The following is a 24,201-nucleotide window of genomic DNA, read 5'->3' on the forward strand; positions in this document are numbered from 1 at the left end:
CTGATTACTGTTATTTGACTGGCAGACCTTTTTTAATAAGAGAAGGTGTCTTTTTTAGGTATTTAACTTGCGTTTTTTGCAGGCTCAGCGTTTGGTGAAGATAGGATATTTGTGATCCAATGTACAGCCCAGCAGTGAGTGTATGTATGTTGCCGCTTAGTGGTGAATTTGTGGTACTGCAGCGCTATTAAATCTCAGGGCTGAATGTGCCACAATGTTTAAGGTTTAGCCGTTAAAGATAACATTAAGAGATTTGCATGGAGAATTTTTGCGTGGCACAGTTCTGTGTCAAGCAACGGCATATATATATATATATATATATATATATATCCGTTTGCTAATGTTGAAATGACATGTTACTAACTTTAAACTGATTATTCCACCGTAGTTACCAAGGGCCTACAATATCTAACGTCATACACAAGCTAGCTAGCTTAGTTCCCGAGTGCTATGTCGATGGCTAGCAGCCATTAAGAAAATGTTAATGGCTGCTGAAAATGTTAGCCATAAAATGTTCCAAACACCATCAGTGATTTGTGCTTCTGCTTGCATCAAAATGAATGCTGAAAACATGAATTATTGACGGTGTGGTCAAAATCTATGAATGCTGTTGGGCTACCTGAAACGCCACTGACTTCTAAACCAGATTTTACATATTAAATTACACTCTTTTAATTTTTACACTCATTTAATTTCTTTATTACCCTATATTCTATTAATTTAGAACTGGACCAAAATGGAAATTTACAATCACATGAATGGCTGAAACAAGGACTTGGTGGCCATCCCAACTCTTCATTAATATTTGATTTTTTTTCTCTTTTCTTTCTTTTTTCAGAAAGGATTTACTAGAGTAAGGGATATATCGAAGATATACAGGGTAAAGGACAAACAGGTAAGTGTGAATATATGATTTCTAGGTGTCTGATAATGTTTTGCTGTTTTTAATTTTAATTTTAAATTTTAAAACTGTCTTGTGTAATGTTAACATTATGTTGAAGTTTTAGTCACGTCTGTTAACTTTGCTAGCTTACTTATATCTGTCATACTAGTATGACAATAATTTTGTTAAATGTGACTGAGTGACATACCATACCAGATCTAGTTAGTAAAGTACATATAAATTATATTAAAACCCACTTCAGTTGTTTATGATGTTGTATAGCTTACTTAGTGAGCAAGACAGATTAGCCCAGTCAATTAGCAGTTGCTAGCTAGTTCACAATGTAAATAAAATGTAATTGTTTGCTATTTACCTTGAAGTAATGATCAACACACACAACTGATCAACTTATAACTGAAGAGTGTACCATCTTACCATTGAAAGTCAGGTGCATTAGACATTATGACTCTTGACTCTTATGTTGAGCTCTGTGCTATCTTTTCATCTACTATGTGAAAAAGCTTTTACTATGTTAAGTGAAAAACTGTCATTCATTAATTCTTCCACTGGGGGCTGAAGCGATCGTGTTCCCCTGCAAGTCTCTGTCTTCTTCAGGTTGCTCTAGATCTCTCAGAAATGTCATCATTCTTTTTAAAAATTCTTCATCATTTTTATTATTCATGATTAGGACTATAATTTCAGCATGGGAATATTTAGTCAGTGCAGTGGGGACTGGGATATTGGTAATTAGCGGTAAGTCATGTAAATATGTAAATTTCATGCAGTGAATCATGGAAATACATACATTTACATGATGTGCACCCTGGGGTTTTGTTTTACACTCAGCATGTGACAGTTCATTCACACAGCTGTGTGAACATCAGAGTTGACAGGAACAGGGAACAGTTCAGATGAGCGAGACCTCTAATGAACTACTTCGTTAAATGTATTCACTAATCTAGTACAACTAAGGAGATCTCAAAAATAATGATGATGAACATAAATCAGCTGTGTTGACCAAATTAAAACCTGTAAAAGATCTACATCATACGATTTACTTATTTAATTTTTAACATTCCCTTTTTTAATTTGGTATCAGAATGCACAAGCTTGTATTTTATGTATCTTAACTGGGATTGTCCATATTTCAAACAAGTTATGAAACGTGACTGAAATTGCCCTGGCTATATTTAAGCTGCTGTGTTTTGAACCTGGAAAACTGCTTTCTGACTGATTTTGAAGACATGTGTGAGTTCCCTATATTTTACTTAAAAGCTCATGACCAGAGCATGTTTTAACCTTTACTCAGGTCAGTGACATCGCCCAACCAATACACGCAGTACACACACTGGTAGTCTTGCTATGTGTGAATACAGCAGAACAGCTGTCTTGCGCTAGTGATAAACCTCACATTTTGAGTGATGCCATATGTGATGTGACCAGCAAGTAAACCCACAACTTTTTGGCTGTTCGGGATAACGTCAGTACACTGTGTACTTGGCAGTTCACCATCCGAGCAAACAGTGTTAAACAACATTAAGTCTGAAAGAGGATGTGTGTTAGTACAGCAGTGCATCTGGTAAGTTACCTTTGGTGTCCTGTCTACACTCTCATCGGTGTTAAGACACCATTGTTGTCTCATTGTCGTCCTGTACTTGGCCGGTGAAAGCAACAATTGTATTGTGAGCAGAAAATCAGTTGAGTGCTGAAAGAAAGGTCTGCACACTTGAAGGTGTGAGGAGTGGTGTCTGTTGTCCATTTTAAATGGGAATGGTGATGGTAAATCCATGAGAAAAAGCACCTCTTTCACCATGTCCTGCGCTGTGTTGTTGACATCAGTCTCCACCATTGACACACTATGTGTTTTAGGGCATTGTGTTGCACAAAATTTCTGCAGAGAGTTACAGATCTTTATTATTTTTACAACATTGAGAGTGTCTGTCCCTTGCTCACCACTTAACCCAGCTCAACCCAAGCCCTGCTCCTCTCCTGAACCCAAGCCCTGGCCCTCTCCTACCTGGAATACTACAACTCCCTCCATCTATCCATGGCATTCAGGATAGCGGAGTTCCTTCTCATCTTCTGTTCTAGACTGAAGACCCACCTCTTCAGACTGCATCTTTGCTCCCCTACCCAAACGTACCTCACCTTCCTCTTCCTTACGCTGTCTTATTCTGGGACATGTTGTGTTGCACTTGATCCATGGTTCTCGAGTGCTCATTGAGGCACTAGCTGTCACAATACTGAGTCAGAGGCTGAAGTATGTTCGGATGCAGTCAGCTGGGTCCTGTCTTCAACTGGCTATTTGCAACTTTATGAGATCCACTTTGTACTCATTCTCTGTAAGTCACTCTGGATAAGAGCATCTGCCATATGACGAAATGGAAACGTGGGGGGGGGGGGGGGGGGGGGGGGGGATCAGCTCATAGAGCAGGCAGAGAGAATGGCATGAGGTATCCGAATGATGCGCGGGTTGCTCTAATGCCTAGCCACTCATGGTGTACACGCTATGTGCAGACTTTTCATTTCATTCAGTTTTCTCTTTTAAAAGCTGAATCATTTCAAACTCTTTTATGTTCAGCCGTAAGGCCCTTGCAAGAGTGACACACGACCAGCACACTGGCAGTTTACTGTAATTGCAATTTATTAGAGTGTAGAATACATGCTGTGTGGCGGCGTTTGGTGCAGGTATTGCATCTTTACACCTGAAAATGTCTCCACCTCGTGGTGAAAATCTCTGCTCAGTAATGAGAGAGAAATCTCATTTTTTACGTGATCTCACTCTTTTATGCGAATACAGCTTTCTTGATCATAAAGCTCCTGTAAGACTGGGAATTAGAAAAAAATATGCAAACAGCAGGTTTTGAAGTGTATTGCCATGGTGCTGAAGTGTGTGTTTATTAAAATAGGTAAGTAAATGTAAGAGTTCTGTAATTAGGAAACAGATCTGTCAGAGGTGCTTACTTGGATTGTCCTAAAATAGCATGATGAATGAGAGCTTTTGTTTTGCAGCAGAATGCCTGTACAGTGGACACACCTGCACAGTGTGTGCAAAGACTGCTTTGAAATGATAGTTCAAGAAATGGCTCAGTTCAAGCAATGGCCTTTTTCATTTTAAAGAATGATGGCAATGCACCAGCAACTGGAAGACCAACAGCAGTTTGTAGTTCATAGGTTTTTTTCTTAAGATTGACACTTGGCCTTAGGAGTGGCAAAAGAGTGATTAAACTGCTGTGCTGTTGGCGAAGAAAACACCTACAGCTGGGACAGGTGTTTTTGTGTTGCTGGATTTTGGGAATAGTGACAGGTGACAGGCATTTCTCTTGCTCCCAGGTAAAGGGGGGAATAGTAACAGCATTCAGAGTGGTGGAGGGTTGAGAACAAATCCCAGGCTCAGGTTGCAGCTCTGGAGGAAACGCGGGAAAACGCTGTATTAATTACACCTGAAACTCATATGCAGATCAATGAGGAATTACACAGAAGAGGGGCAGTTGGGGACAAATGGGGCCTTTGGTCCAATCAGATTTAAGTTCCTCAAGATTCCTGAGGCCACAGTAAGTCAACATAAGTATCCACTCTTGAACTGCAAAGCAAATATTCAATCCCATGCTAATTAGTCACAGCAGGTTCACAAGTAAGTAGTCACAAATAGTCACAATCAGCAGGCTAATTTGAGTGGAGTCACCTGACAAGCAAAACCTCTAATAGCACCAGACTGAAGGCTCAGATTTGACTTTGTATTGATTTTTATACTCTGACTTATTTGAGCATTTCAAATAGTCCTCAAAGTAATCAGTACTGCATATGTCAATTTACAGTGTTTCAGTATAAATTCATTTTCCCTAGAAAAATACATTTTTACAGTCAATGGTCATGCAGTTTCAATGGCAGAGTCAAGTCATGTCAGACAATTTTGGGATGTCTGCTTTGGAGGCATTCTTGCAGAAAACCTGCCTCTGGAACCTGGCCATTAAGATGTGCAAATATGAACATCCCTGATGCTCTCCTCAGACAGGGTATCGGCAAGCTTTCATGGACTCTGGACCTTCTGAGTCCCATCTGTAACATGGCAGATGTCCAGTGGAAGAAGAGTCATTGCAGGTGCATGCCACAGGGAACTCCTGGAGAGGTGTTTGCCTCAGTGCAGACAGGAGGGCAACATTTCCCTGCAAAAGCTGTGTTCCATCAGAACTGTCACCACTAAATCTGACAGAATTGGGAATATCCTAGCAGTACTTTTGAAAAGGGGAGTTCTCACAGGAGGAAGAAAACATTGCCAGATGAGTGCAAAGACCCCCTGATCAAAAAAGTATTCTTTACAGAATAAAAAATGAGATGAATCCACTGTTCCACTTGTTAAAGACAAGCTAGTGTCTTTATAGTGAATGATGTGTGTGTTTTAAGAAAAAAAAAATAACATTATCAAAGATAATTGGGTAGAAGGTATGATTTGGGAAAACTAAAATTAGAAACAAAATTAGAAATTATAACGTACATACGTGAGAACATCATCCATAATATTGTATACATAAACCATAAGTATAAAATGCTAATAATTAACAGTACAAATCATTTAGCAGTATTCGGCGCTTGAGAGATTTGATATATTACATTAAATAATCAATGCCTAGAGGTTATGAAATTGCTTTGTTATCCATTTGTGCAACATAGTATAGTCTCAGTTGTGAAAGGATATAACCATCTGGAAATCCTAAACAACCTACCATTATAAATGATGATAAAAAGAGTGATGAATTCAAGTAACACACCACCTTATTTTTGTAATCATATAGAAAATTCAGAATCTGGAAATCATTGAATCCACCTCATTCCGAAATTTCTGATCACCGTTGTGACTGCAGTTTGTAGGACCCATTTGCAGTAACAGTACATGAACATGGTTTTATGTGGCATGCCAAAACTTCCATTTTCATTCAGACTTTCTGGAACACTTCAAAGAGAGACGCCACCGAGTGCATGCGGTAGAATAGGGTCAGGGGCATGGCAAAGTTCAGCACCATGGTCCAAATAATGTAGCCAAATGTCTCCTGTTCCGGAATGCTCTCGTACTGGGGTCGACAGCCAAATGCTGGCAACAACCACAGCTGCAGATAATAGAGAAAGAGACAATGTCAAAAAGCTGTACTGAACATTATTCTCCAGTTATAAAGTCGTTATTATTTTAAGTTTTTCTGTGTATGCATAGTATGTGGACACACCAGGATGGCATATAGAGGGGGTTCATGTGTTGGTGAAGTGACTGAATTAATAGAAGAATTATGCAAATAGTAAGTCTTACATCTCTGACATACTGAAAAATCTTGACTTATAAGGACTGGTCATTGTGTTTACGCAATATGGTTGATGTGCCTGAATGTTATTTTTCCTCTTACCGAAATGTTGCAGAGGAACAGGAAGAGCGTGATGTTCTTCAGAAGCTGTCTCTTCCTGCTCAGTGTCTCTGGCCTACTGGGAGCCACAGAGACAGGCTCTTCAGGGGGTGGTGGCGGGCAGTCATACACCCCTCCGTCCTCCTCCTCTTCAATCTCCGTGGTAACACACGTGATGTCCTGGTTTTCGTAAGCGCGGTTGATGATGCCGTTGCATGCTGGGACGTGGGACAAGGTCACGGAGAAGATCTCTGTAGCTGCAGGGGGTGCCACCTCCGGCTCCTCAGCCACGTCCTCCTTGCGGTACAGCGACTCGATGATGAAGACGTTCTGGACGTACTTCTCCAGAACCAGCAGCATGGAATACGCAAGGCTTATCCAGTTGGTTCTGTTGGCCGCTGATGCCACAATGCTGCACCAGGCCATGAGCCAGGAGCCCACGGAGGAGCCGAAGAGCAGCACCGTGTCCAGCTGGCGGGAGGGGATCTTGGAGGAGTCCAGCGGCAGGTTGTCGGCCCTGTAGATGAGCAGGCCCACCGTGCTGGCACCGCACATGCACACCAGCATGATGATCCCATGGGATAAGAACATGATGTTATCAGACTCCTGGAACTCCACCACTTCCTCAAAGTCGATGATGTAGATTACCAGGACACTGATGGTGCCGGCCAGGGCAACCAGGCCCAGGATGGGGCCCACCACCAACACTGCTGGCCTGGTGATCGGCCTCTTCTTGTCGTGCTGGTGGTCAATGGTGCGGCCGATGTTCTTCCACATGACAAAGAGCATGGCGGAGACCAGGATGTGGTACTCGATGTTGAAGGGGTACAGGTAGTAGAGGCTGTTGGAGAACACGGTGCAGGCAGTGCTGGAACAGTTGCAATTTTTTGCCTCCCATTCTGCCGATAAAAGAAAAGGTAGGTGTTTGTTTTTGTGTGTCTCATTCAAATTTGTGCCACACTGCAGCAAAGAATTTTAAAGCACTTTTTCAATCAATAAAAATGAATTAGTACAAAGTGTGACAGAAAAACATGCATTACCTTGGTCACAGTCTATGGTGATGCCGTTAGGCACATTTAGACAGAGCATGTGAAACTGTGTTTCATGTCAGCAGAGGTTCAGTGCAGAACAGTGAGGTCACTTCCTCCAGCAACCCCACTCCTACTTGACCCCTTGTGTAAAGGCCTACACCCATCTAGAGATTAACAATTGTGCAGCCACACTTGAAGTTCTACGCACAGATCCCCAGTCACAAAATACAGGGCACAACACACGCATACAAATGTAACCTTCTGGGACCACAGGTTCTGTCCAGCTCTAGCTTCAATGAAATGCTGCCCTCTAGGGGCAGCCTTGGCCTCCTCCTCCTCCTCCTCCTCCCTTTAATTAAAAGACACAGCGGAGCGGCCAGGCCCACAGCCGGATATGAGGAAAGGATAGAACCTCGCTGGCTGGCTGTATCAGTTACTGTAATTGCAGCACCCCTGGGAGCTCTGGCCACAAATCTGCTCAGGTAAATCCATTCAAGGTTGAAAGAGAAGGCAAGCAACTGTGTGTCGCATGAAACCTAAGAGAAGTGTCCCACACAAACACCCCGCAACCCCCACCTCATCATCCAATAAAGCCGTCCTTCAAGTGGGCTATTGTTCTTTTATTTTAATTATGAGTGATGCTCAACCACACGGCTTACCTTCTGTATGGTTCACAAAGCCCAGAGCAGACAGCCTTCTATTGTGGGAGCTCAGGAAATGTTTGGATTCAGACATCACTCCATTGCACCACAGAAGCAGGTTGGTAAAGACGGCATGCATCACTCCAAACCTGGGAAACAGTGTTTCAGTGGAATACACAAAAAATGTAATTTTAAGAAAGACCAGCAGGTCGCATTGAACTACGTGAAAAAGAAATGAACGCAAACGTACTGTGATTTTTGGAAGTACACCTCACTTTTCTAAATAAAAAATTATGAATTAAGTGTTCTTTGGTTTTAGGTTTTACTTCTGGCGATAAATGGAAGAAACCACCTGACACCCTCCTTGTTTTTTTCTTCATTACATGGAAAACTCATTTTTAAAACAGCAAACAATTTTGTGTTTAACATAATAGCAAATGTGCTTTTTAAAATGGTTATACCTTTCAAACGTCTCAAAAGTCTTGATCACGTCTTTGATATGAAACCAAAGGAAATGTACCTAAAACGATAGCAACTTTATTACACGAAAATGACGTGCAAAACCACATTTACAAATTACCGACACTACGTTGCCCGCATATAACCTGAGAAGGATATATCAACGTTCTATACAATTGGTAGAGGGTCAGTTTGTCTATAATAGAACTTTTGGCTCATAAAGCAATCTATGTATTGAAAGGTGATTTGAGTCCAAGTTGTGTTGAATTTCAAACACAACGGACAATGGAAGGATTATGTTGTTCATACTGAAGCTCTGGATATTGCCCAGCAAACAAAGAGGGTACTATTCTACATCGAGACCACCCTACATCGTTTTAAGTAGACTTGGTTTATTGAATTCATAGAAAATTAGGCTTTTAATTCGGGCAACCAGGTATTATGTCTACTCAGTAGGCGTAAAGGTGTCCTTACCTGCGATATTGTGTGAAGCGTGTGAACGACGGGATAGACAACCAGAGCTGCAGACACGCAATCTTTGTAACTCACGTATTGACCGATACGAAACGTATCCATAATCAAGGAAAGCACCGCTAAAATTGTTAGCCCACCTGGAAGGAAAACACATTTAATTTACGTTCGAATTTATTCTATTCATTCTCTGTGAATACACTTCTAAAGACACATTCACCCCAGTCCCGACATCCTTGTCTTTGGTGGTTGTGAACCAAACATGCAAACCCCAAAATTTTACTAAATAAGCATATATGTCGAACGAATCGATGTCTTTATGAGTCATTACAGGCAAGGACTTTACTGGGACCCTTGTCGAGGAAATTGCATGTGTCCCCATAATAAATACACCCATAAATACACCAACAAAATATCATCATCAAAGGTGTTGATACTTAATTGTTTCCCTCTGCAGTTTAAGCCTAATGTGATAATCAGGACATTAAACACATCTAGACTGAATGCGTAAACGGTTCCTCGCCTTGCTCCTACTTGGTTACACGAAAATGCCCCGTGTTGAACTTTTCTGATAAGATATGTTGTGTAATAATCTGGGTAAAAGTATTTAAGCACACATGGTAAAGTGTATCGGGGTGAAAGTACCTCTTAGCCACCGTGTCCCTGCGTGCGCATCCTTTTCCCACTCACTGGTTTTCTGTCTGTCCTTTCTCACTATGTACCAGAGCATCCACAAGAGCTGCAGAAGCATCACAGTCGTGATAAATGAAAAGAGGTGCTCTTCCTTGACAGAATGGCTTTGGTACGAGGCGGCCAGCATCAGCGCCATACCAAACAGCAGCACATTGGTCCCATACTGGGCACTGAGAATCTCTGCGTTTTTCTTCGGGTAGTGTTCTGTCAGTTTGAGTTTCAGCCTGCTAAATCTTCCCTTTCCCTTCTCTGGAGTGGAAGAGGAAGAGGAACCGTGGCGGCACTTCGTGTTCAAGCACACGATATCCAAGCCGCCGTGTTCCACCATGGCACTGAGATCCATAATATCCAAATCCTTGAAAGAAAACGGTCAGTGTCAATAGTTAGCTTTTTGAGTCAGTGAACTTGCGAAACGCATAACACAAAACATGTTGAAGCATGCATGAAGCGCATAGAAAAAAAACAGGGTACCACCTTCATATTCGATGATTCCAATGTCAGTGCCACAGGAGAATATACATTGGTTAGTGTCTATTCAGCATGCAATTTTAATAACAGCCAGGTTATCCTGCAATCTGGTAACTCTGAACTAAAATGACCTCATACTACCTCTTTTATACCTTCTCTCTGACTCACAGTGATTGAGTTGACTAGATAGAGTTTCAATTGTCTACGGGCCCAGCCCACATCATGACCTTAAGTTTCTCCAGGACAGATGAATTGATAGAGCCAACCATTCATTTCGCCGTAGGAAGACGTTCATGTAATACAAATCAATCTTTAAATATAGTCGAGTGTCTGCACGCGCGAGCGCTTGCACGAAAAAAAACACTCACAGTCGTGTCAAATTATCTATAATTGATAAATATTTTTGCCTTAAATGTAGTCCTTATCGCCACCAGCCATATCGATATGACTTGCTGACCCCATCTTTGCTCTTTGTGTTTCGGTGGGGTTTATTTTGACAGCTGTCACCTCCTTCAGTGTGTGTTTAAGTAGTTCACTGCGCACCTTATACCGCACTGGGTATAGGAAGGAAGTCTGCGTGACGTCTGAGATTGTCCTAAAATGGACGTTCATCTTGTTGTTCAAGATACTCATTTGTAAAGACAAACATTTTATACACAGAGAAAATGTTTTGCAAACTTACTTCTTTATCCTCTTCCCAGGGAATTTTTCAAGCATGCGCCCACTCACGATTAAGGTATGCTGATCAAAATTGCACTGGTAACTGGTAACGGTATTTTCATGAACACCTCTTTAAAAAGTAAAATGTAGGAGGCAAAAAGGACAATTTAGCAAAAAAAAAAAAAAAAAAAACGTTAAAAAAAAACTACGTTATGGATTAGTTTGAATTCTCTGGTGAAATTCTCCAAAAATATTTATTTACGTGTTCTTTTTAACCACTCGTGATGAAAAACAGAACATATGCCTGAGGGATGCACGAGGGTTGTGCATATGTATGTTAGGAGGGATGCATCTCAAACTGAGAAAGAGCAAGAGGAAGCAGAGGTTTGCATGAGTTAGGTAACTGTCCTTTTGTGGTTTGTTTACTAAAGCCAAGTTGACCCATGGGAAAATAGCCCTAGCAGACAGGGGTACCGTGTAATAAATCATGTCTATTTCCATCACCTTGAGGTGCATTTAGTTCTGGAGGAAAATCAGATGCCTTCACCCTTTCTACCCTGCCTGTACCATTAGTAAAAACTAGCAACTAGTGCTTAATAGCACTAGTTAACTGGGAGGCAAAGCAGTGTGATGTAAAAGATTTTAATAGCCGCCTGCATCTTTTGGTCTGAATTGTTAGATGATTGGTGGTTTTCCCTTCCAGGGTTTTGCCGTTTTTACTCACACTTAAAAACAAAAGGTCTCTCTCCCTCGCATCAATTTCCTCATAATTTCACAATTCACCTGCCATTGCATTAAATTTTTTCCTGTTCACTGTTTCCGTAAACACGCATACATCTTCCAGACTTAAACCACATCCAGCTCTAGGTAGCCAAGCGTGCATGAAGTGACCCACTTTCAACCACGCCTCACCTACAGCTTGCTGTGAGTGGAAACAACACCACATTATCACCACACCAGCATCACCACATTAAAGTTGACTATGACACATGATTGGGATAAAGATATTATTTCTGAATCTAGCTTGCAGTATGAGAACTGATGGACTATGTAGGTACAGTCTTCACAACCAGTAGTTCAATGTTAAACAAAACAACCAATGGATTCTGAACCAAAAAGATGCAACTTACATTATACCTCTATGAGTAGTTTGTTGCAATTAAAAAGCTTAAAACGGGTTTGGACCTGTCATTTGAAAAACTTATGCTCTCTACCTTCCACCCAAATTGTTGCCTTCCTGGCTAACTGAAGATGAAACTGCAAACAATGTTACAACCACAATAAGACAATAAGAAGGCAGAAGACAAGCAATCTTGGCAAACCCGTGCATCCAGACCAATCCAGGCAATCTCCCAGGGGTGCTGGCAAAGTCAGGGTCAAGATTTTAAAACACACTCATGGGCCTCATGAGGCCTGAAAACAGACTGTGGGAAAAGCTGGCTGGCTATTAGCTGTACTTCCTGCAAGTTTCCATTTCACTAGTGAAAACTGGGATATGGAGTATTAGGTGGGTGTGTCCTTTATATTGTTGGTTATGTACCAATGAAGATCACGTCTAACTCCAACAGTATATCAGCTACATTAGTCCCCTCATCAAAGACATGTTCTATCATTTGTGACTAACTGTAATTTAGCAGTTAGCATTAATCTTGCATTGTGGGCAATGGTGCAGACCCAAGACAACCTTTGAATACTCTTTTTTAAACCAAATTAACCAAATCATATTCCACCAAGTTCCTGTTGGGTGCACAGAATTAGATCATTAGCTAGGTGGTTTTCTTACCTCCTGGGGGTTAAAGGGATGTGGTTTTGCTTGCATCCGAAAACATTAACACATAAATAAGGCAAGGGAAAAAAGAATTGCCTTAATTAGCAGATGAAGACTCCTATGCTGGAAAAAATGACATAATTATGAGATCTTTGTCTCCTAATTAGGAGATTTCATTTCCTTCTTCGAACATATTAAAAACCATGAGATACTCATATCTTACATACTTAAAGAAAAAAAGGAGGTAAACCTTCATGCATTGCAACATCTTTGTGAGTACCAGCCAATAACACAAAATGCATGCGTGAGGAAATTACTGGATCTGTAATAGCAACAACCGACATGCATACAACTGAAGACTACAGTAAGGCATGCCATTAATACAATATCACAACACAGCACACTGTTCACCTGAAATGAGATGGGGCCTCAGAATGACAACCTGTACTGGATGCTGAGGTACAGAATATGTTTACTAGCTTTCCGGCGGTAAATTTGCCTTGATCAAATTTTTTGCTGGCTAAAATGAGCAATACACTACTTTTTACAATTTGTTAAGATCATTTTTGTTGCTAAATTCACAATCATGTACTTTCCTGGAGTTCAGCAACGCTTTGAATAGTAATATTTTGTACGACAATCAAAAAAAAAAAAAACCCTCAAAGAACTTTCTCCTAACATCTTTCAAGGCAACCTCTTTGGTTTTATAATGTTACCACTGTGCCATTAACTGCATGAAAGGGTTAAGGTGGCTTGATGCAATCGGATGTTCCAGTGTGAAAAGAACTTCAGTAAATCCTACTAGTGGAGAGAAGGAGGGGCATCTGAAGCGGCTTCGATTCTATACTCACAGAATAAAAAAAAGATCTTAAATTCCCTCTTGCCATTATTTTGCTTCCCTGGATACTGAACCACGCCCTTTGTTTGCTCTTGGTGTGGGTTGTGTCGTTTGGTCGAAGTTTTTAGCTGTGCCCTCACAAAAACCGTCTGTTATAATTACAAGGCTGAAAACCATATTGTTCCACCCAGAAATATCAAGTGGCGTCAGAGTGAACGTGCAAGCCAACGCTGCTGCAATTCAATGATTACACTCAGACTAATGCAATAGAAAATAAAGCCTTTGAATGTTACTTGTGCTTTGGTTTGGAAGGATCCTGTTCAGCTCTTCTCAGGTTAAATCGTGAGAACCTTTGTGCTTGAAATGAGTTTATGAGTTTACTCGTGCTCTTAAATATATTACAGGGGGTGCATTCGCCCTGGTGGCATTGTTGTGGTTATGGTCTTTTGTCCTGAGATAATGTCTTACTTGGCCAGCGTGTTACATTACTTACATTAAGTACATTAATTAGTGCCATCACTCGAAGTAAATCAATGTCAAATGTAACAGTTTGTTTGTGAGCAGAGATATCAGTGAGGGACATTATATCTTTTTTGCATGAGAATCTATCTAGGAGAAAACATGATATAATGTTATTTAATAGGCATGGGATTTATCAGGTGTATGAACTTTTACCTGGAGGGCCTCAATTTTCTTCGTCCATTCTCAGGTATTAAATACATGGTAGACTAGATTGGTGAACCAATATTTTGAATTATTCTTAAGCAGCTGGAGGTCAAAAGTGAGGGAAAACAACTAGCTGCACTATAGTAGGATAAGCTAGCTCTGAGGATGTTTGGTCTTACTCATCTGTGTTTTCACTAGAGAGATCAAACTTTAAGTTGGCTTGAAACTTGGAAGCAGTTAGCAGTTACAAGCTTTGCTGGAGAAATGGTCTGTATCTGTGGCTGCTTTAGCCAGTCCATTGTGACATCACCTGCACATGCACAGATTCTGAACATTCTATACGTGTTCATTGTGAAACATTTAACCTAAAATCTCAGAAAATACGGACACAAAAAGCTCAAGCAAAGCAATCCCATACTAGCCAAAGGTATTAGCCAAGTTTCATGAGAGCAGGTGAAAAGCTGTCAGATTTCCGTAACAGACAATCTGACGAAGTAAGAAGAAAAAGAAATGAGAATCACAGTGAAGTTGGAGTTTTTCAGTCCAGCTTCATCAGTAATTAATGTAGCAAACAGTTTCTAAGAATAATTAGCGAAAACATCCCAGATAGGTAATAAGTAACATCAATACTAATTTTTCATCCTGCGACGATTAAATCAGTTTACGCAGTACTTGTCTAAATGCATTTGTAAAAATTATTTTACATATACATCCTACTGCAGATGCCAAAGCACTCCAGTATGGCACATATTCCACACATCTTGAGCATGCCATAACCGTGTACAGAGGAACAGTATTAATCCACGCTTATAGTTAATTATTTATATTCCACGCATTGCATCAGAACAGCCTTTTAGAACATCAGTCCACGTTAATAAATTGTACATGTCTGCTTTACAGTGGTGAGGCTAAACCGGTGGTGAACATGGGACATTTTAAGCAGGATGAGAAATGGACCTTATTAGTGGGTCCCCACAAGAAGAAATTGCATGGTAAAGCTTAATACAACCCCAAGATGGGTGAAGCCATCATGCACTGTCATTGAGTCTCCGACTGCATTCAACCAATCATAACATTTTTTTTTTTTTTTTTTTTTTGGCTATGGTGAGCACAGTCGTTTGAGTTGACTGACAGCACACACAGTTCCACTCAATTTGGAATTCACGAAGCCTCATGAAGCCTCACTCTGCATCACAATGTCTGGCCACAGAAGTGGAGAAATGGGTCTCCGAAGAACAGCATCATGCAAACCGGGAGCAGAGATTTTCATGTTTATCCTGCAGACGGCATTTCGGGTGCGCTTAGCGGAGAGTTGAGCATAGAGAGGTGTGTGTGACCGGAGAATCATTCATTGCATAATTTTCCGCCTCCTCTGCACCGCTAAATGCAGAAGCTAAAAGAGCAGCACTTCTGGCACACATATCTGCCCAGAGGCAAGAACATTCTCTGGAACTAGAAGAGGCCGAACGTGAGACAAAGGAGGAGAAGCTGGAGCTGCAGGGTGAAACAGCAGCAGCAAATGCCAGAATTCAAAGTCTCTGAAATTTCAGCAAGATGGCTTGGATGCCAGATCCAACTGGAAGCAAGTCCACTACCCGGTAGACCTCTTTTGGAACTGTTGGACGCATGAATGCTTACCTTTGATGCAGGAAGTGTAAAAGAAGTGTTTTTCCTCAAGGATGTTGTCCGAGTTATTGACGCCGCAGTCTCCCGTGGATCATGGAGGAGGCGCAAAATTATGGCTGTTGGGTTGACTGTTTCCAGACTGAGAAATGTCCTATACTGCACATCTGCAGGACAGACTAGACCTATACAACAGCAGCACCACTAATGATTATGTCACAGGGGACAGGCATCTTCCTGGTGAGCCTCATTATCAGTCAACAGCAATTCAGGAGCATAAGGACCACAGCTGGCCAGGGAGACCCAGCCCTCACAATCACACAGGTCCCCAGTTTGGTCCCTGTCCCCCAGACGGGACTCCGTGACAGGTCACATACTTCTAGAACAGTGTCATTATGTGTCAAATATGCTGTGCATCATTATTTCAGTTGCTAGAACCAAGAGGCAGCAAGATGGTACTTGACGCGCCGTGTGATGACTGACCACAGAAGGTGCAGGGCAGGGGCTGAGAGACGGGGCCCAGGTTGGGAAAAAGAGTGAACCTTGGTCGTGCAGGGTGATGCACTTCTCAGCTAGTCTTGTAATACACTTTGAGAACCGAGAGCCGAGTTCAGAATAGTCCGTTTGTTCGCATGTATTAAATCCTACATAAATTAGTCTATTTAATGCACAACCCTGCTCATACAGGCTGAGTGTGTCAGCCATAAAACCTACAGGGAATTTCATGAATGCTTTCAGGGGTTTTTAACCTTACTGTACCTGAACCCCGGAGTGGTTTACTTTTACATGTTGTTCCCAGCTGTGTGACCAGCTCTGTACAATTCCTACCAATCCTGAATGGGGGGGGGGGGGTACTCTGGCACTGTATGGGTAAATCCAGGTGTCGCCTTCGACCTGGGTGGAGCAGGTCTATCAAGGTGCTTCATTCCATTGCTTTTATAACCACTGTCCGCAAACAATCAGACACCTCATTCAGTAAATGTCGTCAGTTCTAACACCTCTACTTGTTGAAAGGTAACAAGCTCAAAAACAAAGGGAAATTATCAGGTTTCAAAGGTCACATCCGCAGACATTCTTCACGTTTTCAGTCCTGCATGAAATGGATCTCATGCTTGACGTCTATAGCCCATGTAAAGCTATATCTGTGTCTTGTTTATATAGCATTCTGGCTGCAAATATGTAAACTACAACAAAAACTTCTTTTGTTTTTTTTTTTTAATATTTTTTTTCGAATGGTGCCTGAACAAAAATATCCTGGTATATGATCTATACCTACATCTCATAAACACCATCTGCACATTTCTGTGGTTTCTGAGGTGAAAGCGAGGGCAGGGGTGGGAGGCAATCAAAATTAGTCACAAAAATCCAACACATCACCCATGGCCAATCATTTTAGACTGAAGGTTGAAATGTGGCTGTGTCTGCGCTTCACACACCCTTTGTCCAGATATTGTACGGGCGGCAGTATAGCATAGTGGAGCAGGGATCATAACCAAAAGGTTGCTGGTTTGATTCCCTGCTGGGGCGCTGCTGCTGCACCCCTTCAGCAAGGTAGCCAACCCAACACTCAGCTGTATAAATGTATATCATGTAAAAACTGTAACCTATGTAAGTCGCTCTGGATAAGAGCAGCTGCCAAATGCCCCTAATGTAATAATGTAACATAATATTCCCCTCTGAAGATCCCACTGATTGTCTACAGAAACCTGGCAGTTGGGGAAGCACATAGATGGACATTGTGACGTATAAGTGAGACGTTTGGGCCAGGAGTAAAATCAACATGTTTTGACGTTGATTTCACGTTGCTCCAGTTACATCATTCATGTGCAGATGCTGCTGCACATCTCAATGCTGCTTTCCCTGGTATTCCGTGAATCGGGTAGGACTGCTAGGAATGACAAGTGCCGTCATTTCCCAGAAGGAAGCACCCAGAATACGAGTTTCAACACAAAGAGGTTTGAAGAATACGCCGGATAAAGGGATCTGCTAAATGTGGCAATAACAACTGTATGCAGATTTTGTTTTTTGATTTTTTTTTTTTTTTGTTATGGTTACCATTTTTAATGGCGTAGCATTGTGATGAGTTTAATAACAGACAACTCCTTTCTGTACTTCAGTATTGTCTGGGGCAACCCAATCTTGTTAAGTTTGACAGTAAAGAATTTAGCAGGGATGTTTGGAGACTCTGCAGTGACCGATCTTACAGCACTACAGTGCAGAACCAGAAACAGAATTACACAACCTTAAACAACATGACTTACACAACTGCATACACTAGTATTTCAACATTGCTCATGTACCTGCCAAAAACAGGGTCTTAAATTACAAGGCACTCATCAAGATTGTACAGAAAGGCCATTGTTGCTGTGACTGTGTAGTGGTGATTTGTACAAATCACAAATTCCAAATGGTTTTTTAGACCTGCTAGTTACAGACATATTTAAACATTTAAAATAGGTTTAAAGCTATTTTTGAGATGTACTTTTGGACCAGGAACCTGACAAATAATTCTTTCAAATTCTAAAAGAACAAGAACATTTAATGAGCACATCAAAAAGAATCCAAGTCAGCTGTAAAAATGTTAAAAAAGGTTTTTATATAAGTATTGAAAAAGGTGCCATGTACAGTGTTTGCTTAAATGTGTCATTCTGATTTTTCAAACAAACAAAACAAACTGCAGCTTAGAAAAACTGCATACATAAATATTTCCTGGATTGATTAAAAACAAAAAAGCCTTGGTATTTTTGCATTTTCAACAAAATTATAACGAAAGTGCTAAATGTCAAGAACAGCTCTCTTTTCATCAGTATAAGTGAGTGACATTACGTTAATGTTTTCCAAACCAAAGTCAACCACATGGAGAGAAACCTGTGAAAGAGAAATTTTAAAATCTCAATTTTTTTATTTTTCCATTCTCATTCGCTATATTCATTTTTTTCATATTTCCATTCTCCTTACAAAATGATACAACATACCATTTGTTTCCACTATGTACAAATTATATTATTATATTATATTATACATTACATATAATTAAATGCATGTAAAAAAAAAAAAGAACACTAATACGTCATGTCAGATGCAACTTTTATAGGAATAACATCAAAATAAATTTTAGGATTTAAGATTTAAGAAAAAATCTAGAAAGTTGTAGCTTTTTCAAGTTGAGGACAGTGTTCAAGTTTTAATTGTACATAACTGTCTCTCAGGTGAAACTGTTTGAATGGGAGACAAGGTGCCGAAGACTGGGTCATCACTTGAGTTAAGTCAGATCTTATGATAAACTCAGATCTCACATGATGAACAGGTACGAGTTTACACAAGGAAGTCCATTAGAGTTCTGAAAGGGTTCAGTTCTTACCTCAAATCCACTAGCCCAGCATGGAGATGAACATCAACACTCCCATAAACTGGGTGAACAGGATTATGGGAGTAAATATCGACCACACAGGCCATAGTGCTATGTTAAAGCTGAGGGGGAAAAAAGGAGATATTTCAGTTAAGAGACAGACTAAACAATGACACGGTTTCTCTCTCCGATTATGAAAATAAAGTGGCACGACTGACCTGCACGACGCGGCAATGAAGACTGCTGTGGTGACGGGCGCAATGGCTGGGTACTGCTCATCGTACTGCTGAATGCCCTTGAACCAGTCCAGGTACACAATGCAAAACAGCGCTAGTGCTAAACTCACACCCAGCAATACCAGGCCAACGTTGAACCACCAGCTGAAACACAAACAGAGCATTAGCGGCCTGCTAAGTAACTAAAAGTCAGTGAAGGTCTTTGTCAGTCATTAGCCGACAGCTGCGCTGAATTGGAGCATCCGTTGTGGAAGTGAAAGGCAACGCATTATAAATCTCGTCAGGTTTGGATGCACTGGAGAGGACCATCTTCTCAGCAAACAAGACGTATTCGTAAACTATGTACGTTGCTCTGGATAGGAGCTTCTCCCATGCAAGTAATGTAATATAATGTTGCACATGAGCTCAAGGTAAGTTAAAAAATGACTTAAAAACCTAGATTCTCGCACCAGAGAAGGCAACAGGAGCTACACATTCTTGACTCATTCAACCTCATTCAGTCTTCAATGAACAGAACTGAAGGCAGACTACAAGTGCACTCCAAACACCTTGGATAGGACACAAACCTCCATTTTTAACAGCTTATCTTTCAGTCAGAACAACAAATTTAAGGAACCCTTGCTTTCCCCGTACGATGTTCATGCTTTCCCCTTGAAATAAAAGGAATGTGCGCAAGCAGCAATTTAGTTATTAAGCGGTAAAATGCTGGTAGGTGTGCAATATCCTAACCTAGATTGAACCAGTCAGGATTTATTTCTATGAATCACCTTGATACAAAAGAGCTGGAGAATAAGTGTAGCGGTGCCACTTGCACAATACTGTTATTGTGAGGACTTCTGTTTTTAATCCTCTAGTCAAGACGGAATGAACCGCTTTCAACCACTTTTCAGCATGCCTGCTCGGTTTTAGCTCTAGCTTGAGTTTAAATAAATCTATACTCATTTACACTGTATTGCTGTCAATGAATGGAAGAGATGTTTCTCCCCACCGATCAACTCTGCCTGCAGGATCATAGTCCAAAAAAGGTGATATCGAAAGCAGATGGAAAGACACAAGAAGCTGTCGAAACAAGTGTGCGAGGAAAAGAATAAACTGTCCTTCGAATGCAGCGCGTGCGACAAAATGCCGAGGATCTCTTTCTCAAACCTTTTGATGGATTCGTCCTCCATGATGACGGCAAAGAAATCGACATAGTACGTCAGCCCAATGGAGGCCAAGATCCAGAACACCGAGTGGCGATTGACTCGTGGGAGTGGCTTGACCTCTTTGTCCTCTGCACCTAGAATGTGGAGGAGGAGATTGGAAAACACAAAATAACTATTGGTTTCGTTTTGTTTGTTAAACGCACATGTTCGATTCCCTGCTGGGGCACTACTGTTGTACCCTTAGGCAAGGTACTTAACCCAGAATTGCTTTGGTAAATATCCAGCTGTATACATGGGTAAAATTCTAAAGTTGCTCTGGATTAGAATGTATGCTAAATGACAATAATGTTATGTAATATCTACAGCAGTTTTCAGTTCTCTGCATGAATCATGATCAGATACTCCTAGCCCTTCTCTGAGCTTTACTTGTGGTCACAAAGTGCTTTGGCTATTTGGTGCGGATTAGAAAAGGATTTATACAACGATACAGCCCCGCTTAGGTGCGATCAACAGGATTAGGACATCCAATGTAGAACACCCCCGTGCCTCGCCTCACTTGATTTCATTGTCTGGTATCAGTATCACTCCTATTCTTTGATACCTCACTTTATGTTGTATTTTCTCTCAGGCCTCACCAGACTCTGTTGTTAGGTGTCAGTGTCATTTTTGTCTTGTGCCTCACTCGATTTCGTTGTCCTCCTCCTTCAACACCTCATTTTCTTATGACATACAATGTAAATCCTTATTTAGACTTTAGCACTGTTTGAGAGCTGGACGGCCAATCTCAATGTTAGTGGCCGTTTTGACTTGACGGCCTCATAATTTCTCTGGGTATGAATATCTGGCAAATTCAGGCCTATATACAGGCCTATGCTGACTACTCACCCTGCCAATGCAAGTACCATTTTGCATGAACCAGTGGACTGTCTGTGAAAAGCCTCACCTTAAAAGCATACTAAAGACTAAAGACCATGCACTAAAGAACCCACTAGACTACAAGCTAAAGACTACATACTACAGAAGCCACATAGGACTACATATTAAGCAACCAGCATGGCCACGACGGCCAGTGTTTGTGCTTGTGAATTCATACATATGCATGCATTTTCCTCAGCCCACTGCAGGACTGAATGGATCACCTGTGATCTGCCTGCTTCAGTTGCATGTGGCGATGCACAGGGCCAGCGGTTTTAGGATATGCCAGATATAAATATCAAATGTTAAACTGACAGATCGGTGTATGGATGTGATGTTACACAGTAAGCCTATGAAACTCACCCTCTTCAACATGCTATACACAGCAGGTGAAAAGGTAAGAAATACAAAGGACCTGAGACTATATGATAAAATACCTCTTCTATCCCTGTACCAATCCAACTTTTAAGAATGGATATTTATTTAGACTGTCAAACAACTCAAAATTTTATTTGCGGTCTTATTAAATTATGAACTTTTTAACACAATCAAGCAAGCTTTTTACTGTTCAAGTACTCCAGCCCTCTGTCCTCAGGTCCCTACTAGCCACTCAGCTAATGTAACAAATAAATAAATATACACTTACCTACCTGGCTACACAGATGGCTAATATTACTTGGAAAAAAGTATTTAGCCTGATGGAGGACTCTGTATGGATCAGGGACCAGGTATGAAGTGAGTCCATCAATAGCAACGGGGGACACAACCTGATACAACTGACAACGAGGGATTATCGCCTGACAAGCCACAATCAAGATGTGATATGCTTGGGGAAACACAAGGGGCAACGGGTCCACAAAATAGCAGTAAAGAAGCCATTTATTAAAAAAAAAAAAAAAAAAAAAATAGACTACTAGAGTCAGCACGAAGAAAATGCCCACTCCCTCCTTTTTAGCTGAAGTGCACTTTCAGGACAAACTGAAGTTGCCTGAGCTGAAATGAATCTGGCTCATACCAAGGACTTTTTTTCCAAGGCAAATCATTTATCTCTATAATTTAGCAGTAGATAACGTTTTAAACCTGACAGTCGGCTATTGTAGTAACTGGCTTTGGTGCTCAGCTGTTTGGCTGGCAAAGGCTTGATTCTGGCACATCCTTAGGTAACTTGAAAGGAGAAACAGCACTTTCCCCCTAATGTGTGAACGTTTTAAACACAAGCTAGAAGAATGAAATGCATTCTATTCTGTAAAAAAACGTAATATCTCTAAACTAAATAAACTTAGATTTTAGTGATAATTCAAATATACTCCAATTCATTGCCATTAGCCGCTTTCCATACTCACATTAGTTGCTAATGTGACACTGTTCAGGTAGCAAAGGGTTCGCAAGGAGCCACTATCATGTTGCGACTGACTCAGTAGAATTTGGGGTCTCAGTGCACATAGAAATTAGGACAATCAAGAACCAGTGGCTAAAGGCCAAGTGCTGCCCTCCTGCTGAGACAATTGAGCACTGTAAAGTACAACAGAGATCCTTTTATTACGCTCATTGTGCTTCTTTGTTGCAGCTGAAAAGTAAGCGTGCATTAGACCATTTTAGGGAGCGCGTCTAGACAACAAAAGTCATGTTTCATAAATTAGTACATCTTGGGTGTCCTCGGTGTATTGTCTGCAGCTGACAATCTGTATTTGCTAACGTTGCATTTTCAGTTTAACGTGTGCATTAAATATTGTGGAACGACGTGGACTAGCGTCAGTTGGCCAGCTAGCTAGAACCCACGGTGGTGTTTAAGACCCTTGGCTAACTTCATATGATTTACGACTAATTTGTCCCTTTATGTGGACCACGCCCGCAGATCAGAAATGATGGAACTGTCACTTGTGATCATATGCTGCAGTTAGCTAACTATTAAAGTAGACAAGCCTGCAGTGTCTGTATAGTATAACGTAACGAGCCAGTTAACGTGTCAATGCCAGCAAGATAAATTTATGGTTCACTCACTACTACGAACACAACTTCCTTAAATCAGGGGCGAGAAGCATTACATGCCGGGAATGCTGTCCTAACCCAGCGTTAAAGCAGACATCTGACGTTAGATTTCCATGTAGTTTTTACCAGCCAGCCAGCTACAGAGTAGCAAAAAAGAAGCATTCGCTGCCACAACATAACACCAGTTAATTCACCGTTAGCTAGCTAGCTAGCTAACAGGGCTAATTTTGTGAAGTGAGACAGCTAGAAAGGCCCATCAAACTACTTAAATATAACGTTCATTCATAAATATAAGAACATTAATGCTGGCTCACCAAAAGCGGGATGTCAAGTGTTTTTGCCACTTACTAGAGCTCCCTTGCTAGCAAGCTAGCCATATTCAATATTTATTCATCTAGGATCCCCAGCGTAGCTGACAAACGAACGAACTAGCAGCTACTACACGATATTAAAAGTGCATTAAGTTACACAGTTAGCAGTGTGATATCTACTGACTTACTCTTTTCGCTACTATCATCTTCTGAAACTCCACGCAGTAGCAACTCTGCATCTTTTTTAAAACGATTCCGCAGAGTTTGAAGCTCACTATCCCCATACATGTCCGCCATATTGTTTGTATGCGCAAGTAACTTCCGTATTTTTAAACTGAGATAGGATATGACGTTCCTTTTGGGCAACAGTTGTGGAAAGAGATTCTGCTTTGAAGATGCTTTCTAGTATGTTATACATCTTCACAAAAACATGTAGGCCAACTATAAGTCAGTAGAAACATTTGCAAAAATGTCTTCCTTTTTAGTTAAACAATTCCTGTGACTAAATCTGACAGAAACTTAAGGGGCAGTATTGCAAAGCAAACCTGCCCAGTGTTTCCTAAATTCTTTGGTGTAACTTAGTCTTGTGTTTTTTTTTTTTTCATCTTACCAGCTGAGTACTTTTAAATTTAAAAAGGTATCAAAAGTCATGTTTCCAGATGCTT

General features: G+C 40.9%; 2 protein-coding genes across 2 annotated transcripts; both read right to left on the reverse strand.

Moving 5' to 3' along the window:
* Window positions 1-5,817: 5,817 nt before the first annotated feature.
* LOC118792865 (proton channel OTOP1-like) lies at window positions 5,818-9,896 on the reverse strand. Its single transcript, XM_036550691.1, has 6 exons — window positions 9,521-9,896; window positions 8,879-9,015; window positions 8,407-8,465; window positions 7,964-8,094; window positions 6,277-7,172; window positions 5,818-5,988 (listed from the first exon to the last, which is right to left on the reverse strand). Exons 1-6 carry the CDS (start codon window positions 9,894-9,896, stop codon window positions 5,818-5,820), a joined length of 1,770 nt encoding a protein of 589 aa, XP_036406584.1.
* An 8,409-nt stretch (window positions 9,897-18,305) lies between these two features.
* tmem128 (transmembrane protein 128) lies at window positions 18,306-23,833 on the reverse strand. Its single transcript, XM_036551633.1, has 5 exons — window positions 23,725-23,833; window positions 20,323-20,455; window positions 19,159-19,320; window positions 18,953-19,062; window positions 18,306-18,459 (listed from the first exon to the last, which is right to left on the reverse strand). The coding sequence occupies exons 1-4, from the start codon at window positions 23,831-23,833 to the stop codon at window positions 18,963-18,965; spliced, it is 504 nt and encodes a 167-aa protein (XP_036407526.1). The 3' UTR covers window positions 18,306-18,459; window positions 18,953-18,962.
* Window positions 23,834-24,201: the final 368 nt, after the last annotated feature.

Source organism: Megalops cyprinoides, chromosome 18 (genome assembly GCF_013368585.1).
Source record: "Megalops cyprinoides isolate fMegCyp1 chromosome 18, fMegCyp1.pri, whole genome shotgun sequence".
Classification (NCBI taxonomy): domain Eukaryota; kingdom Metazoa; phylum Chordata; class Actinopteri; order Elopiformes; family Megalopidae; genus Megalops; species Megalops cyprinoides.